Source organism: Bombyx mandarina, chromosome 01 (assembly GCF_030267445.1).
Source record: "Bombyx mandarina strain Sakado chromosome 01, ASM3026744v2".
Classification (NCBI taxonomy): domain Eukaryota; kingdom Metazoa; phylum Arthropoda; class Insecta; order Lepidoptera; family Bombycidae; genus Bombyx; species Bombyx mandarina.
The window spans coordinates 13,379,687-13,398,465 of NC_143208.1; the positions used below are offsets into that span (position 1 = coordinate 13,379,687).

The 18,779-nt window shown below is 35.4% G+C and overlaps 1 protein-coding gene across 5 annotated transcripts in view; it reads left to right on the forward strand.

Moving 5' to 3' along the window:
* The first annotated feature begins 3,971 nt into the window (after window positions 1-3,971).
* LOC114245131 (uncharacterized) overlaps window positions 3,972-18,779 on the forward strand; it is an 82,023-nt gene continuing 67,215 nt past the window's right edge. For all 5 annotated transcript variants that reach the window (XM_028177150.2, XM_089730454.1, XM_028177151.2 and 2 more), the window contains exons 1-3: window positions 3,972-5,079; window positions 7,389-7,581; window positions 17,021-17,132. In XM_028177150.2, the coding sequence (XP_028032951.2) occupies window positions 4,219-5,079; window positions 7,389-7,581; window positions 17,021-17,132 (1,166 nt within the window). In that variant the 5' untranslated portion in view covers window positions 3,972-4,218. The remainder of the gene's footprint in view (window positions 5,080-7,388; window positions 7,582-17,020; window positions 17,133-18,779) is intronic.

The following is an 18,779-nucleotide window of genomic DNA, read 5'->3' on the forward strand; positions in this document are numbered from 1 at the left end:
ATGCGCGAGGTATACAATAAGATCGCCGGCCGAGCAACTGTGACAGAAGAAACCGTGCTGCTGGTAACTGTTCAGCTGTCGAATCTCTCTTGTACTAAGGAGATGGATGTTTATGATTCGCTCTATTCCTTGGAAAACAAAGAAGTTATCGCGATAGAATTGAGGAGCCGATCGGTCACCCTTCTTCGGGATAGGGTGGATATGGGTGGCCTTCTATGAAGACAGAAACCTGTTGAACTCCGGCACGACGATCACACGACAAGATTTTACACCAGTTGACGGGACAGCTTTCCGGGCGTAGCTTAGTACTGACACCCGGGTTTAGGTCCCCTAATGAGCGGTGTGTGATGGAAGTGGACGCTTCAATGGGTCTCCTTGTAACCTCATCAGAAAACCGCGTACCGCGGGGTCGCACACCCGTCTGCTCCGCATGTTCCAAGTATCACCGAGATTCACGTCCGACAAGGAAGAGGAATAGGAAGGAGCAGAGCTTTCGAACCCGCACGCCGAAACAGAGCTAGAAAATTTGGTGGCAGACTCTAGTTGGAGGGTGGTCGAAAGCCAGTTGGAGAAGGTTCTACCACCGATTATGTTTTCAACTCCCTTTTGGGACCACCAGGGGTCACTTGGGTAGGGTATCGCGGGTTAAACCTACGGAAGCCGGATTTTGGTTTGATTTGATTTGAATGCGGCAGGCGTTGTACTGTAAAACTGAGACTCATGTCGCAAAGTGGGCGGCAACGTTTACGTTGACGACATCTATGAGCTCCGGGAACTGCTTAAACCCAGGCGGTCAGTGACCTCCATCCATCTAAGTAATAAATAAAAATCTACCTAGTTATCTTCACGTTTAATAAAATTAAAACTGGTTTTGAATTTACAAGGCTTTTGTTTATTTGGTAATTTGCATTTGCATTATAAATTTACAGATTCTGAACTCATTAGATAATTAAGGCTAGCATCCCACTTATAAATATTTAGTAGTTAGTTATAAAAAACGGTTCATTTATCCAGCAGTCTTGCTTCACGAACTGATTTCTGGCGCTTAAATTTTATTTCAATGTTTCGTAACTGGGACAGCTCTATAGGTAGCTCTATACGCTTAATTCTTTGTTATAAGAACACAAAATCATTCGTCACATCTTGATAATTAGTTCGTATTCGTAATTTTTCGTAGCCTTTTCATCCGCAAGTACCAAGCTATCACCAATTTAGCGGTAAGCTGTTTTCATGGGAACAATTTTGACATAGTCCACGTGGGAACTGAATCGTTTCTTGCTTAAACATTTAACATCAGACATTAACCAATATAAAAAATCTGTAGGCAGAAACTATTTTTAAGGGAAACATATATACCTAGTCAGGTCATAAATTCTGTCACATGTTTAATGTAAAATAATTGAAACAAATTTATTCATTATGTAACCATTCATATACCAAAATGAACTTAACAAAACATAGATTCTTATGACACTAAAGTTTATTCAAAATGACCTCCGTGATTTTGAATACAGGCCTTCAATCTGCGCGGCCAGTCATCTATCGCAGCACGAACGAGGTCCATGTCAATATCGGCGGCTGCCTTAATCAAGGATGTCTTGAGTGACTCCAAACTGGCATGAGGCTTTGAGCACGCCTTTTCCTCCAAGTGTTGCCATATCTTGTAATCTAACGGATTCAAATCTGGACTGGAGGAGGGCCAGTCTTCGTGCCGGATGAAGTCGATTTCACGTGCCGCCAGCCAGTCTTGTGTGCTCTTCGCTCTATGAGCTGGCGCCGAACCTTGTTGGAATACCCAGTGTCTGTTATTGAACATGGTATGAGAAACAGGTTCCACAAGGTTCGTCAGGACTGTATTTTGATACACAACTGCATTCGTTTTTACACCTTTCTCACAAAAATGTACCTCTGTTAAGCCCCAATAAGAAACTCCCAACCATACCATGAGCGAGGATGGAAAATGACCTCGTTGGACACGCGGAATACGGTTGCTCGCTTCTTCACTACTGTGTGCGTACACCTTATCATTTTGTTTGTTGTAGCTCTCTTCTACGGTAAAAAAAGTTTCATCCGAAAAAAGAATTTTCCGATATATTTTTTCCGCGTACCGCTTCAACAAAGCGCGGCATCTCTTCAGTCTCAGGTCCATTAGACGAGCATTCACACGATGTCCTGTTTTTCTTCGATATGCCCGAAGCTCTAAGTCTTCATTTAACACCCTTTTCGCCGTGGTTCTGCTTAACCCCATCTGAAGGGCCAACAGTTTCTGCTTACGTTTGGGATTTCTTTGAATTCACGCCTTCACACCTTTTATCACTGCTGGAGTCCTTCCTAACAGACCGAGGGCGACTACTTCTTGACCTGTCATCTACACTAGAGTCTTCATTATATCGTTTGATGGTACGATAAACGAATCTTTTGGTTATATTCAAATTTTTCAGTATGTTAAAAATTTGAATTGGCGCGTAACCGCAACGATGCAACGCAATAACTGCAACACGGTCTTCTTTAAGCGTCCACTCCATATTTAAAAATGAGTAAAATTCTAAAAGTATACATTTTTATTTTCATGAACAATTCGAAATTCGAATTCAATAAACTTTTTTGTGGCCAGCATTCTAAAAAAAAAGTTTTTACTGTGTGACAATACTTATGACCTGACTAGTTATATTGAAGATATATTTACGAACGACTTTCACGATGTACAAACAATGACGTGAATCGTATTCAGCAATGAGCGGATAATCTCTTCAATCCGTCGATTTGCTGAAACTGCCCTAACATCGCCCGAAAACAACGGCTGAATCGATAAATTCAATTGAAGATAATGTCAATATGTACATATTAAATGCTAAGACGCGGTTACCCTCAACTGAAAACTTTGAGGTCATTGTTAACACTTGTATCAAAGGTCCGATCCCGTCTTGGCTTTTGCATAAATTTAGGAGTCCAGTACAACAGGATCTAATTACTATTGGCAATTGACAAGCGGTTTTAACGCCTTTGAGCAACTCTTAATTTGTTGAGATTAATTCTCAAAAAGTTAAATATTTTACACGAAGAACATACCTGAATAATTTCATTGTAACCAAGCTGTCGAAATAATATTGCAAATAGTAAGAAATTTTTATACTTCTGTTAACAGTTTTGTAATGGTATATTTGTAGGTACAATAAATAGAACAAAAATTACCCAAATATGAAACAAACAAAAACGAATTTGGGCTCGGTGACGTGTCTTGAAAGAGTACTAGGCCCATAAGTAAAGTGAGTTGAAGATGATTATTGTTAATAATATTAGCGAATTTTATTATAGTTTAAACAATTTCATTACGGTGACTCCAGTAAGTATCGAAAACGTTGTTCGAAAACAGAAAATATTTAAAAGATTTAAAGCAAATAAGAAATAATAATAAGAGAGAAATAAATATAATAAATAGGCAGTGCTAAATCATTCAAGAGCTTAAAAAGGATTAATGACTAGTTTTTCTAATTACCCAAAAATATTATTGTGTTTTCACGTCAACTAAATACCTACACTTCTTATCTAATGGAGAACCACAGTAATCAAATATTTAGACAATACATATTTACTGCCGCCATACTGATAAAGTAGCAATATAGTAGGAAATTAAAATATGAAGGACAAATCATTAAAAAGTGAAACGAAACTGTCGTGCTTGATATCAATTTTACTATGTTATAATAACGTTTTTAAATTATACATTTAATGTAACATTTGTAAATTTAGATATATAACTGTTATAGAGATAATATTCGATAACGCTATCGAAGATTATCTCAAGTAAAGTGATAATAATAATGCGATAGTTGTGCGCTGAAAGGAACGTCGATTCTATAACTAATCAAGCGAAAGACCGTGTCTGTTCCGCAACTTGTTTATTTTGTGTGACGTGCCCATATGCTCAGTTGTGACATCGACCTAAAACTATAAAGATATCGATGTGCTAAGGATCGATTCGTACGATAGCGATGTGCTTGTGCGCCTTACCATTTTTTTTACTAGTATTGACGAATATTAAATTCCTCAATATATTTCCAAAGTCACGTCGTCATTGTTATAGCCGAACAATTTTTCAATGTGTAATGTTAAAAACAGAATAAAGTTAATTAACGAAGTCGAGTGACGTGAAAGAAAAACGTGATTTGTGACTACAAAATAATTTGTGCTGAACTGTAGCGTTAACGTCTTATTGAAATGGATCGCTTCAGGCAAAAATCTAAAAAAGACAAACCAGCAAAATATGTGGATAAAGAGAAATCCCCTTCTTTCATCGCCGATGTTAAAACATTAAAAGAGAACATTAAAATAAGGGAGATATTAAGAACTGTCAAAATGAACAGCAGCATGCGGATAAAGGCTCCCAAGGGTAGTAAGGTTATGCAAAATAAAGATTTCAATGAAAACGAAGATCTCTTTGATGAAATGGAAAATGTTGAAGCAGATAGTTCGGCCGTTCCAAGCGCGACAAATCCAGATGTCATCTTTCACAGCAGTATTGAAACTAACGAAACTATTGATACAGATGAAACTCTGAATGAAGATTGTGCAAACAGTGACGACCAATTAAATAGTTCAACGAATACCGATAAGCCCAATGAGGATGTCAATGTCAACTCGATGGCTTGTTCGTTGAAAAAGTCTAGCAGTATAGCTGGTGATTTATGTGATTATGTTAGCATTGATTCAAGTATCGAACAAAATAATATACAGGAATCAGATATTAATGTCGTACAAACCCCTCTTGAAAGTCCACAAGTCAAAGCCCGTGATCGGAAGCTATCCTTAGACCAAACAATGTTGACAAGACGTGGAGGCTTCTCACAATCTGAATTAGACCTACATTCGATTGGTAAATCTCCATTAGAAAGAAAATCTTCTTTCTTCAGAAAGAAAATGGACAGTTTTTTAAAAAATACAACAGAAATATTTAAACGGCAATCGTTTCAGACGAAAAATCCAAACATAAGCCGAAGGGGGTCAATGTCAGTTTCGTTACAATCGCTGAATGAAAACGGCGCAGCCGTTAATGCCTACAATGGGAGAGCCATTGAAAAGGTGAGGAAATCATTAGTATTCCGATATTTTTGTAATAGCAGCTTGAGTGCTGTTTTGACGTAATTAGTCCATAACTTTATACTGATGACTTGCTCAAAAACGTAAAATTAGGCTACTACGTGTTTAATAATTTGTAATTCTAGTATTTATAAAATCCAATTATGGGATTTGATTTTTCCAAATAGAAACGTACATACGTTTTTCAATAGTAAATATTAGTAGTAACTTAACTACAAAATTGAAATTAATATTATCCAATATGTACTTAAGAGCATGAACACACAGCTCATGTATTAGTATTTTCCAAAATTCGTTTATGTCATATTACGATTATATACGAGCATATACATAGGCCAATATTCTCACAGATATTGCGCCCAATAGAGTTTCTTCTAGTCTGACGGTTCAGTTTCAACAATATCGTCTTCACAGAGAAATATTATTGCGCTAACAATGAAGCAGTGCTAGAAATTTGAAGCGCTTAAAGCGACCAGGGCTTATATAAATGATCCACCTTATGTAGTTGCGTGACTAAGCTATGGTCGTTTGGAACTGATTACAATTATTTGAAATAATTATGAATCTAATATGACTTTCATAACGATGACTTTAATAAAATAGTACCATACAATTATTACAATAAGGTTACACTATTTGGATCACTAGATCAAGGTGGGTAACTTTGATGAAGTAAATTACAATCAAACTACTTTTGATCCGTCTAGTGCCGAATGGGTAAATCGTCCCATGTATTCGTTTTGTCATGCAATTATATCGGTGTTCATATCTTCTAGCGGGTACCATTTTAAAAACATGCCTATAGAACAACACCCACGATTAAGTAATGACATTTTGTGAAAATTAAATTCACAAATAATATAAGTTTTCGTTAAAGCTGGTGGTTGATGATCTCTTAAAGGGCTAGATTTTCAAGCTGTTGTATGTCAGTCAAGGTACTTAAGGGTATTGAAGGAACCTTGAGAAGTTGTTTGAGTTATCTCATTTTTGTCATGGCACCACTCGCTATTGGAGCAAAGCCACAGTCCGCGTTTCTAAAATTTGAAAAACTTGTTTTGAACCAACGGTTAGCATTCACCAGCTCGATGGGCGACGGGAATAACTTACTAATAATTTGGCGGTTTGTTCATGTGCTATAGATGGATTTGAAAATCTCATATTGTGCAATGTGTAGCATGTGAGGGTGTGTGCTATGTTGCGGTCTCAGGTTCGCGAGCTGAGCTCTCGAATGTCGACAAATAAGCCTATTAGTCACGAAAATGCGCTGTCTGCCGGAGATAGCAGCGTTTTAAGGGTAATTACCGAGTGTATAGATGATTTCATGTGCGTTTCTAAATGGAAGTCTATTTCTTTAGTACGCTGTGTAGCCTGAAGAGCTCTATGTTTTTTTAATATATTAAATCGTAGATGAGCTACCTAATGTAATGTGGTCATTGAAGCACAACCCGAAAGCAACTAGAAACCGCATATCTTCAAACACGAGATTGTCGTTTCATTTATATATTACTTATATATTTATATGCTACTCTACTCTTCAAATGGAAAAGTGTTACAAATTTCCAGTAGAATGAAGTAGGTACTTACTTACCTTTGGGAAATCACAGAAAGTCCTACCATCCGGTAGTTGTGTAGAGGATATTGAACAACTTAAGTAGCCCGGGGGCTCATCTGCTCTATCGCTGTACTACACATTACAGGTGCAATTTGGAGTTTATTTCAGCAATTGTAGTATCTTGTACCTATATATACCCCTGTCCCAATTATAAATTTCAATTTGGATCCAATTGAGACTTAAATAAAGTTTGTGCCCGCCCAATGCACTCCTATCAAGCGATGCGATTATTCCAGGTTTCAGATCCCCCAGTTAGAAATTTTACGTAAGACGTATTCACTCACATGTTTGCGTAACTAGTTTTGGTAGGACGCATTCTGAACGATTAGGGGTAGATACCATAAACCAACCGACAACATAGCTAAATTCTAAACCAAAATATCAAAGCTATGTTAATTATTCAAGCAATGTATTAAATCATTTATTTTTTAATACTAATGTGTAAAAGTATAATATTCAAGTTATATTAGACACTAGATGAGACGTGACAATTGAGTACAATGCAATTCGATGTTTAAATGTTACGAGTACATGATGAAGTCTAATTTATGTGTTTAAATGAAAAATATTGTGCTTTTGGGAACTCTATTTTACTTCCAATCAAATAGTAATGAGACCTTAAAGATAGATTGTTAAGAAACAAATTCCAATAAATTCCAAAACTTGATATGTATTTCAGGGATATCTACAGGCGAGCAACGTTAGCTTACAGTCATCGCTGACAGCGGGGTGCAGCATGTCTAGTTTATCGGCTAGTCAGAGCGACCGGCCACCGACCGACCTTCTATCCGAAGAGGACAGTCTTGCCGGTAGTCAACCAGCTTTAATTGCCAGTCAGCCTCTGTGTGACCACTCTTCTAGCAGCATCAATAGTACGTGCAAATTTTTTAATTATATTTTTTTCATACTTCTTTTACTCGAATATATACAATTTGAAAACTTCGGTTTCACGTTGATTCATGGTAGAATATGGAATTCAAAATTTCTTCTCTAAGAGCGTTATTTAAATATTATTATTATTATTATGAAGTTTGTCAATTAATTAGCCCAGCGTAAGCGTAGTATATAAGATTTGATCATTATGTACATATCACGTAATTCCTGAGTGTTCCTAATGCTAAGTATCCTTCCTAAGAAGCCTTTCGATTTAGAGTGATGGGGTGGTCGTTACACAATCGAATTAAATTAAATCTTTCTTTATATGTGTAATGGTGAGTGATGGCATTCAGGTTGTGAAGTCTGTGGGCTCCGAAAGACAACTTGTCCCACCACTATCTCCTAAATAGACTGTGAGTTCGTTTATCCATAAGCAACAAAAAACAATGAGTGTGAAGTATTAGGTTAGGTAGGTTGAAACATTAGGAAAGGAAATAGAAATGTTAAAAGAAATAATTGAAGAAACGCTCATGACTTCTTAATACAAAATAGTCGAATAAAAAGTGATAGAAGTAATTAACACGCATCTGATGGTGCTAAATCTTTTAACTGACTGTAACAAAGCGATGCGGTCGACTTGTGTGCCTGTCACGATTTAATCACGAACAAACCAATTAGTTGTCGGCTGTGCGCTTACTGGTCGCAATCGAATTATTTAGCTATCTTTGTACATTTTATCAGTTATAAGTGGTCCCGCATCGATTGCTTAGGCGACGTATGCATGTCAACACATTGAGCTCTATAGTATTTATATTATCAAAGAGCAATTGTTGTCATATATTTTTCTGTCAAGTTTACAAGTCAAGTAATTTGCCCAGAGTAAAATATTAAAACAGACGTAGGCTGCGCATGATTGTGTCATGTGAGCCTTGGGGGAGGCATATATCCAGCAGTAGAAGTGCGTGGGTTAAAAAAAAACCAATCATTTTTAAACTTAGAAATGCTATTAACTGCTAACCACATTTGAAAGCTCAGATAAAAAGCGAATGTTTATTGTGTATTATGTATGCCACACCAACGTCGTAAGTTTTATAATAATAATAACAATAAATATAATAAAAATACCTTTAAATGAAACTTATGAATGTTATAGATTTCACTAAAAAATCATTTAAGAGCGTGCGAAACATAAACATGCGAAAAATGTGTTTATCCAAAATTTTTATTGATAACAAATGAAGTCCACTACGAAACACTGAAATAATAAAATCTATCGATAAATAGAAGTAGAGAAGTATTTTTGATAGTTAGAATTATAAATTTAATATACCTCATACTTAGTAGGTAAATACGTGACCTCAACGGTAACGTGCCCGATATTTAAATATCACTCAAACACGTATTGACACACGACTTCTATAATAATACTTAAGATAACACCTAATGCAATATTTTTCTATAGACGAAAATATAAATATGTTAAACCCTTTTAACAATTTAAACTGGTAAACAATTTAGAGGCAGCAAAGTTTTACTGGTGGTAGGACCTCTTGTGAGTTCGCGCGAGTGTGTACCACCACCCTGCCTATTTCTGCCGTGAAACGGTAATGCGTTTCGGTTTGAAGGGTGAGGCAGCCGTTGTAACTATACTTGAGACCTTAGAACTTATATCTCAAGGTGGGTGGCGCATTTACGTTGTGGATGTCTATGGGCTCCAGTAACCACTTAACGACAGGTGGGCTGTGAGCTCGTCCATCCATCTAAGCAATAAATAAAAAAAAGTTTACATGGTCTTTGTAGTAATGAAGAGGAACTAGATGGGCATGTTCATTTCCGTATTCGTGCAATGTGTTTTGTTTCCTTCGTGGATAGATTAGTCTTTGAATTGCTTCCGACAAATAGCTACAGCTCAGGTATTTTGATTTAGTAGTCTGGTTATAAGTAACAAAGAATAGGTTTGCGAACGTTTATCACGTATTGGTAGTCATCGCCATCATCATCATCATCATCATCGTGGATCCAGGCCGGCTTTGGCCACGGCGACCAAAATTTTCTGTGTAATAACTTAAAAGCCAATTAATGTCCGCGCCTCTCATTCGCTCTAATTCAAGTAGCTATAGTAGTAGCCTATTTTGTTCTTAAACGTGTGTAAACAGATGCTACATGTAAGAAAACCGCCCACGAAGTTGTAAAAAATGATGGAAGGCTAAATAAATGATAACATTATTATTATTATTATTAATGATAATATCAGCGCAACGGACAAGGTAGCCTCCAATGTTGTCAATGTAAGTAAATGAAAACATAAAAAAAAAATGCATTATTGTATGTACGGGCGTACGATCCTGAGTGGTCTTCTCCTCTCTCTCAACGATTCCAGCAATGCTAGAGGTACAGCCAAGCTACTAAGCCTATCGATGAGGACTTCTTTAAAAAAAGAAACGCTATGGCTAACGCTATAAACTTCCGGGTGTTATGTATAAGGCCTTGTCATGTGCATACTGCTTCCTCTCCGAGAAATGTACGTAAATGAATGATTCCAAGCTTTGCCGCAGACCCCGGGCGGCAGCTGCAGTATATAGGAAATTGGGAAAGCGACAGTGACCGAAATTGCACCCGAAATTAATTTCATAGTGATTTATTCAAACTAATAGTGGCGCTTGCCGTCTGCGGCTGAGATTGGGTGACATTGCTCTTGCGGTTCGTGTCTGCTGTCAGAATCAAATGCAACGAATAGTCAGATGTTTTCATAAAGCTTTGTGTTGATTGGTTTTCATTTTGAGTTGAGTTAATGAAAACCCCAAAAACTGGCACGCTCTTTATGCAATGCTGGCAAGTAAAGAAATATATACCAGATCATATAGAATAAATATGCAAAATCGTATCAAGATCGTTTTTTTTGGGTGAAAGCTATCCAATAGAATCGTTCTTTTTATTCCTGACAATCTGTTGAATAGCAAAAAAAGTGAAAGTTTATGGTAGTAAGAAACTCATTTTCGCATTTATAATATTACTATACATACATATTAAACAAACAATATAGCAGTCAAAATTCAAACCGAATTTTCAAATTTATAAAATATTTTTTATTGTTCATCTAATATTTTTATGTGACAAACTATACCTACAAATCCATTTTTAGCGTCTATTAAATTTCTCTGAAAATATTCAAACTGAATAAATTAATGTGGAGATTAGCATTAAAAAACCTACAAACCTACAAATCTACTATCATTTTATCGTACACACAAAAAATACGTTTTGAAAATCGAATCAATTACATAATGAATTTAATTAACATATAAATGTGCATACTGAAACACATAATGTATATATTCAAGGTTGACTCTGACGCATCCCGTTCTTATCGTTTCATTTGCATGAGTACTCCAGATTGAAATGTAATAAAGTACGAGGGTGTAGAGATCGCTGTTCGAGTAAACACTTCTTTTATTTTCTTTCAGTATAGATCGGCATCGGCAGATTAGCATTAGTTACTTAGAGACTAATGAAACTCGCGTTATTACTATTAAATCGACTTCAAATGTAAAGAAATACTAGTTTTTCACTCAATTCGACCCGCATGTTTTGTAAGCTTGTGATGGTCGGTTCTCAACAGTGAGAACGTTACAGTAAATCGCGTCATTAAAAATAGTTTTTATTCGTTATTTACTATTTTAGTTACATAATCATAAATAAATTTTGATGTAATAAAAACGTTATATATATGTATATATATATCACAATTAAAACTACCTACAAATAGTGTAATCAAATTCAGGGCTTTTTGGGGGATTTTGTGAATTGGCGGTAGTTCTTTTTGACGTTCAACAAGCATGTACTTTCATTTATGTTGAATATATTTTTTTGATTTGGTTTGATTTGATGATTGGTGTTATCGCTTAGACCGATTTCTTTAAAGCAACCCATTATTGAAAATAATTTGTGGAAATAGATGAGTTTAATGAAATTTAGGAGCTCTACAACAATATGCTGGTATTACTTTAAATACTTGTGAACACATTTCACATTTAGTGATCACCTTGATTTAAATGATTACCGAAGCGTATACGCGCGAGTAGCCTGGCCGATCTTGAGAAATGAGGTGGAAATCTCAATTTTTGATGTACCTTCAAACCGGAACGCATGAATGCTTCGCAGCAGAAATAAATATAGTTAGAATGGTGATACGGGTGTACAATACTAACAATAACCAGTAATTTTCAATTCAATTTAATTCTCCCAGGTTTCGTTTTTTTACTCGATGTTTTTAATTCATGACGGAAGCCTAGAACCAGCCTGCATTTTAAATTTGCCAAAATCATACCGTAGGATACGAATACACCAGGCGTTTTACGATTTAGGCCACGACATTAATGTAAGAAAATTGTAAAGTATTATTTCCACTATTTTCTCTGCACTACCTTTGGTTGACAGGTATAGAATGCCTTAGCCATTAGTTCGCCATTGTAAATTTTACATGAAGTGTAAAGTAAATAAATAAATAAAAAATAAAGTCTAGTTGAATGGTACTTTATGAATTTTAATAAATTTAGGAACATAACAGCAACTAACAACAAAATAACATGGATTAATAAATATATGGAGATATATGTATTAAATTATTTAAATAAATAGAGCTAAAATATTATTGTAAATAAGTTGCTGATTTCATTTCTATACTATTGTCATAAAACTGTTAGGATAATTTTATTTAAATTACATTACTAGAAACAAAGACGTAAATTTTATAACAAACTCTATTAAAGTATAATTAAGATTTATTTATTTAGAGTCAACCCTCATGCCCATTGTTTATGTAAACATTAAAAGTAGTAAATTAAAAAAGAGTGTGTTACTGTGTAGTTTCATGACTATCCTAAACTATGGTTCAGTTGCCGCCCTGGCAAAAGAAAAAAAACGCGAGGCGACGCACAAAAAAATGGCGGATTTCACTGATCGAGCGAGGGCAGCAGTAGGACGTTCTTTCGAACTGTACCGGATGAGGCAATTTATGTACTCTAAATAAAGCGAATCCCACGTGAAATTATAGTAATAAGCAATAAAAAAAAAGTAGTAATAAAGGATATATAACTGAACAGCGTTTGGACATTTCAGCGAAAGCCAAATTAACAATCAAATGTATGATAATAGATTGAAGTTGCATCGTAAATACCATGTAATACGACGTACGGGGTCCACGTCAACGCTAATCGTCACATTGTACGTATGTAAGGTAGGTAAGTCTCATGCGTCTCTGGAAGCAAGTCGTATCTAGGCCGAAGTTTTTTTTTTGCTTACCTATCTGCCAGTAGCCTTGAGGGGCTATTCTGGCGTCACCCTGACCGGAGACGTATTCTTGGCGGTCCTCGTACATTAGGGTCGCATAGTGCACATTTAAAAATAAAACTCAATCACCACATGTATGACGGAGCGTCACTTAAAAAGGGCTCGATTAATTTAGCTCATTTCTTTTCAGCTGTGTTCATGTTCATAATTGTCAGAACATGATTTCTATTAAAGAATTGTATAAAGCTATTTTTTTTATAATTTACAATAGGCACAAATAATCGTGACCTAGTTTCAGTTGTGAATAATAGATAATAGATGTTAAGCTTATAAACTATTTATGTTTTTCGTTTACTTTGTGTACCAGTTTATATAAGGTTCTTACTCCCGGTGTATGCGAAATTATATTATGGTAAAATATTCTAGTTTATGTTGAAGTATGCGCTTTGCGAATTTGCATTGAACGTTAGTGTTTAGTAAATTTTCGCTTCATCGTCTATTTGCTAGACCTGACATCGAAAACAAATATCCTCTGTCAATAGACAGCTCTGGCTCGGTTTCTAGGCTTTGCGTCAATATCGGTATTAGTAATATGAATATCTCGATGTCATAGAATGTTTATGATTTCTATCAATAGCTCACACCCGGCCCCCTCCTAATTCACTCCATTGTATTTATTAAACATAGACCGTACATTGTTCTATCTTTTTACGGATCCAAACTTATAGTCTAGAAATTGAATGCCCAAAGAAAAGACTACCCACGAATTAGCTTAAAAGCGATTGTTGCCGAAGTAAATCAATCTTCGTAAATGTATTTTTTTATTGTAATAAAGTCTATTATTTTATATTTGTTCAATCAATACTTGATTTGACCCTCTATCGGTTAATTTAAACGTAAAAGGCTTTTCCCTTCCGTGGGAACGAGCAGATGTAATTCAAATGGCGCTGATCATCTTGTTTCAGAGGCAAAGATTATAAGAAAAAAAAACTATACTCGAATTCAGACAGACTGATTTTTAAGAAGGTATTACCGACCTTTTTTGATGGATTTTTGTTATATTATTAGCACATTATGCTGCCCAGTGAAATAGTCCTGCATTCGAATTTCAAAGTTAGAACAACAGTTATGAAGATATAGAAAACAATCGAAACATCGACTTCAGACTTGTATGCGTGGCCTCCGATAAACACTTAAGACCATTCGTGGCGTAACGGCAATAAAAAAACCCGCACTTTGGCGAATTTCTTATTTTTTATATTACGAAATGTAATTTTTTACAATATGTTTTACAATATGTTTACAATATGTTATTGCTTTTGCGAAGACGAGATGAGTGAAAAAATCGACGAGAATGACGAGTGAAATAATTGAAAAAAATCTTTCGTTTGGATAATGAAAGCCTTCGTAAAATCACGTTCCTATATTTGCACTAACAATACAAGTAACTAACCATTCACATTTGTATTGCAACGACAGTATAAACCACATCTAATTCTTGAACAACGTGGAAGCGGATTTGGTCGGGAACTTACTGAGTTTTCTTTAAGCTTTTCGCATTGTGGAGCCAAGCTTCGTGTGTAAGTCGTATTCTTAAAGCTAGCATTGCGATTTAATTCTAGAAACTTTTTTGAATCCTGTTAAAATCCGTGTTACATTGCTTTTCACTAGAGATTCGATGTAATTTTTGTATGTTGCATTTTTCGCGCACGTCGTACGCTCAGCGTATTTATTGATAAAAATAGTTATTTAATGTTTTGCGAATTGAAACTAACTTCTTAATGTTCCTTATGATTATTAAAAAGTTAAATTGTTAATGATATTTCTGAATGTAATAAGAAAAGAGCTTACTTTTTTTATTAGGTCCTTAGAAACCCTTCCATACCATTAACAATTTTAGTATACGTTTAATGGTTTTCTTTTCGTAAGCATTATTTAATAAAACTATAACCATTATGTTACATAGTTGAAACCTTCAGCTTAAAAAACGTGATTATACATATATATTGCCTTTTTTTTTTTAAAACAATCACGCCACCTTAACTGCTCCCGTGCTAAGTTCGTAAAGAACTTGTGTTACAGGTACCAGATAACGAAAATAAATGTAAGATTTTTATTATACACGTACATAATAATATATTTAATATACATCCATAACCCTGGAAAAGACATTTTATATTTATCATACAAAATATCTTCTCTTGGCGGGATTCGAGCCCGCGACTCTCTTGTGTAGTGACCATGTCACTTACCACTACACCAGACGGCCGTTATAATAATATATTGATTTTGATTTGCAAATGATTGTTCTTCAGCAAAGCTACATATGTACTGTTTTATAACTTTAAAATATTACTAAAATAAATTTCACACCGCTCTGAATTACGATATGGAAGTACCGCTTCTAAAATTGAATACTACCTAAAAGTTAATGAAGAATATTAATTAGATTATCTCTGCACCACCCTATGGTCGACTGGAAGAGAATGCCCATGGCATTAAGTCCGCCTGTGTACAAGTTTTGTTTTGTGCATAAAGTATAAATAAATAAATAAATAAATAGATTACGCCTAAATGCTTTTCATTTCAAAAATTCGTGAATTTGGAATCTACTCATCAAGTGAAGGTAGCTGCCACTCTGTCCCGTCTTTTGAAACCGTTGAAAAAAGTCTATTTTAGTTTTATTTTACATTGCGTGCTTAAAATACCTTTTTCTTCTCAGTCTTTCACTCATTGTTGACGATCGTGGCTCTTCTGTAGTCTTCTCATTGTTTTTCTCTACCTATCTTATCCTTTGCCCGGTTCCACCAAAGCTTGACCAACATTTCCAGTTGCTACGTTATCTAGTCAGACAATCGCTTTAAGCTTCAGCCTCTAGGCCCTTTGCTTTCAATTTTGCCGGTAACAAAGAGCCTCATCATACTAAGAGGGCTCCTGCGGGCTATGCGAGTGTTGCAGGACACGATATAAACATATGGTTTACAGCCGCCTATAATTGGCACTCTTCCCTTAGAATTAATGTATTTATTCTAAACGCCGTCCAGGGAATTTTAAGCAATCGGCATCATCACCACATTTTAAAAGCGTCTATTCGATCTCGTTCAGAATCTTTCGGATTAAAATATATTAGTAAATATATATTTTTAATAGCGATTCTTCTATACTAATATTATAAAGAGGAAAGATTTGTTTGTTTGTTTGTATTGAATAGGCTCCGAAACTACTGAAACGATTTGAAAAATTCTTTCACTGTTTGGAAGCTACACTATTCCCGAGTAACATAGGCTATAATATTTTTTGAAAAAAATTAGGGCTCCTTATTAAAACTCCAATAATGTAACCCAAGGTGGAAAAAAATTTACCTAAAATATTCTTTACATCGGGTGCCCTGCGAAAACTATTGATGATAGAATAAAATAATGTACTACGACTTTCTAGAACACATTATTATTTACAAAAAGTGTCGCGACAGCATATGTCTAACTATTATAGTTATGCCGCAATAAGTGTTCTTTTGAAAATTTTGTTAGACCCGAGCGGAGCCGGAGCGGGCCGCTAATTATTAATATAGAGGTTCTTCATTCCGAAAACCTATTTTCCTCTGCAGTAACAATGCTCTTATTCTTTTACTTTTGAGTCAATAACGGTTGACGTATTTAAAATATATCTGCACATACCTTTGCAGATTACACCAGCAACGCTCATTGTACATTTGTAGCACTTGAGAAGAGCTTTCAAGTGGATTGGATTATGCCCAAACGCAGATCAAGATGCAAAATTTACTTTTAATTTATAATAAGTACTTTGTGATGTTTTAATAAATAGCAAATCAAAATAATTTAACATAAATCAACTCACACAGTAGAACAAATCTTCCAATGCGCTTGAAGGAGGCACAGTTCCCAAGATACTTGCTACGTTACCTAGTTGGACAGCCAGACTCACCCTCTGCGCAAAGTACCAGCCAGCCTTAGCATCACGTGTAACCTCCTTCAAGCGTTTGGAGATTTCTGACAAAAATGTCTTTGCTTCAGGGCCCCAAGGGCCCATCGTCTCAACCGCGAAAGGCAAAAAAGAAAAAGAAGACCCCAAATTTATAATAAGTTATTTGTACCGAACGTTATAAGCTCTATTCTTTTCTTTCAGGTTTAAATGAAGCCTGCCTGCAAGAAGCTTTATTGAACCGCGCTATTTCTATGAGCTCTGGCCTCGACTCAGCCCACGGACAAGGGCGACGGAAAGCCTCCAAATCCAATCGGTTAGTTTTAATTTAAGCTGCGGATCGATAATTATTTTTGTACGAGACTTGCAAAATATTGACAGCTTATATATATATAGCTCGTCGGCCTACAAGAGCAATAAAAAAAACCCGAAGACATCAATGAATATAAACGTGAATGATAAATATGATAAACTCACTCTCAACACCACTTTGAGAATTAAGTTTGTAATAATGCTTTGCCAACCGAAACACGTGAAAGCTGTATGATAGAAATATGCGGGATAGTCGGCTTCACAATGTCACAGTATTGATGAAGCGAAACCTTTTTAGCCTCGTTGTGATTTACAGCTCGGTGAAATGAAAAAGCGGACTAAAAGAGATAAACATAAATAGGATTTAGACAGCCAGGTAATATGGAGGCAGAATACTTTGAAATGTTTCACCTGTACCGCGGATGCATTACACCTAGTTTCTTGCATCTTTGTGATATACGTTGGAGATTTTGGAAAAACGTGCTTAATCCAATGCCTGAACCACGAAATACATTATGGCGATACACCTTTAACGCCTCACAAGTTTTTTAAGGAAATTTTCATAAAGGTTTTGTTATTGTAACAGAAAACTACAGAATAAATTACACAGCTTTTAATTTATTTTTATACGTAAATTTCAAAATATGCCTCGAATATAGGCTACGGTTAAGTAATTGCTCGTGTTATATAGAAAGGGATCTGTCTTATCTTTTGAGGTGAGAGGCAGTGAGTGGGGTCTCTCAACGGAAAATTCAAGTGCACTCGATTTTTTTCACACTTTTCATTACATAAAAAAATTAGCTATCAAATTTTTTTCAAGACACGTTCTGAAGTCGCTATGGAATTTGTTGTGCTGATTTAATACCATCGAATAACATAAAAATATACGTATGCATAAGATTTTGTATGCAAGAGAATCAGATAAAATATTTCTGAAGGTTTCACTTCTGCTGTGCTTGAATTATATGTACGTTTTATTTTGAAATTGAATTGAATTGAACACATCGTTATCGTACTTACTTCGGTTTTATTTATTTATTTATTGAAGGATCACCGACAGGGTTTACAGTAAGATATAAAATAACATTGACATGCATAGAACAATTGATAACTGCAACTCTAATTAGAGGCAATCACAGCTAGATTTTTCTAGATTTTGCTAGATGTAGATAAGTATAGTTAGCACAATGTCTAAATTAACGCATAACATATCTCAGTCCCCCGTCCGACCACGAATACGCTAAAGTTTAAAGTATTAGAAGCGTTGGAAATAATATAATGACAGTGAAAATAAACCAGAAAAGTAGTTGTACGCGACATTAATTAGTAGATAAGAGCAGTATCTTCCAGGTGAGGAAGCTCTGGTATTTGGTTAAATATTCTATCTGTCCATTAAAGTTCGGATGTTTTATTATCTCGTGCACTACACTATGTCCGTTAATTTTGTTTTTATTTTGTACTATCTTTGAACAAGCAAATCAATTTATTTAAACTTGAAAATAACATGTTTTTAAAGTAAAATTAGTGCATTGAAGAGTAACGATGTCAAACCATTGGCATTGAAGAATTGCTTACTCGGAATCTAAATGAATAAAACATGTTTCGAGCGCTTTACGTGGGTGCAAGCGACTCGAGACATCGACATGTTCAG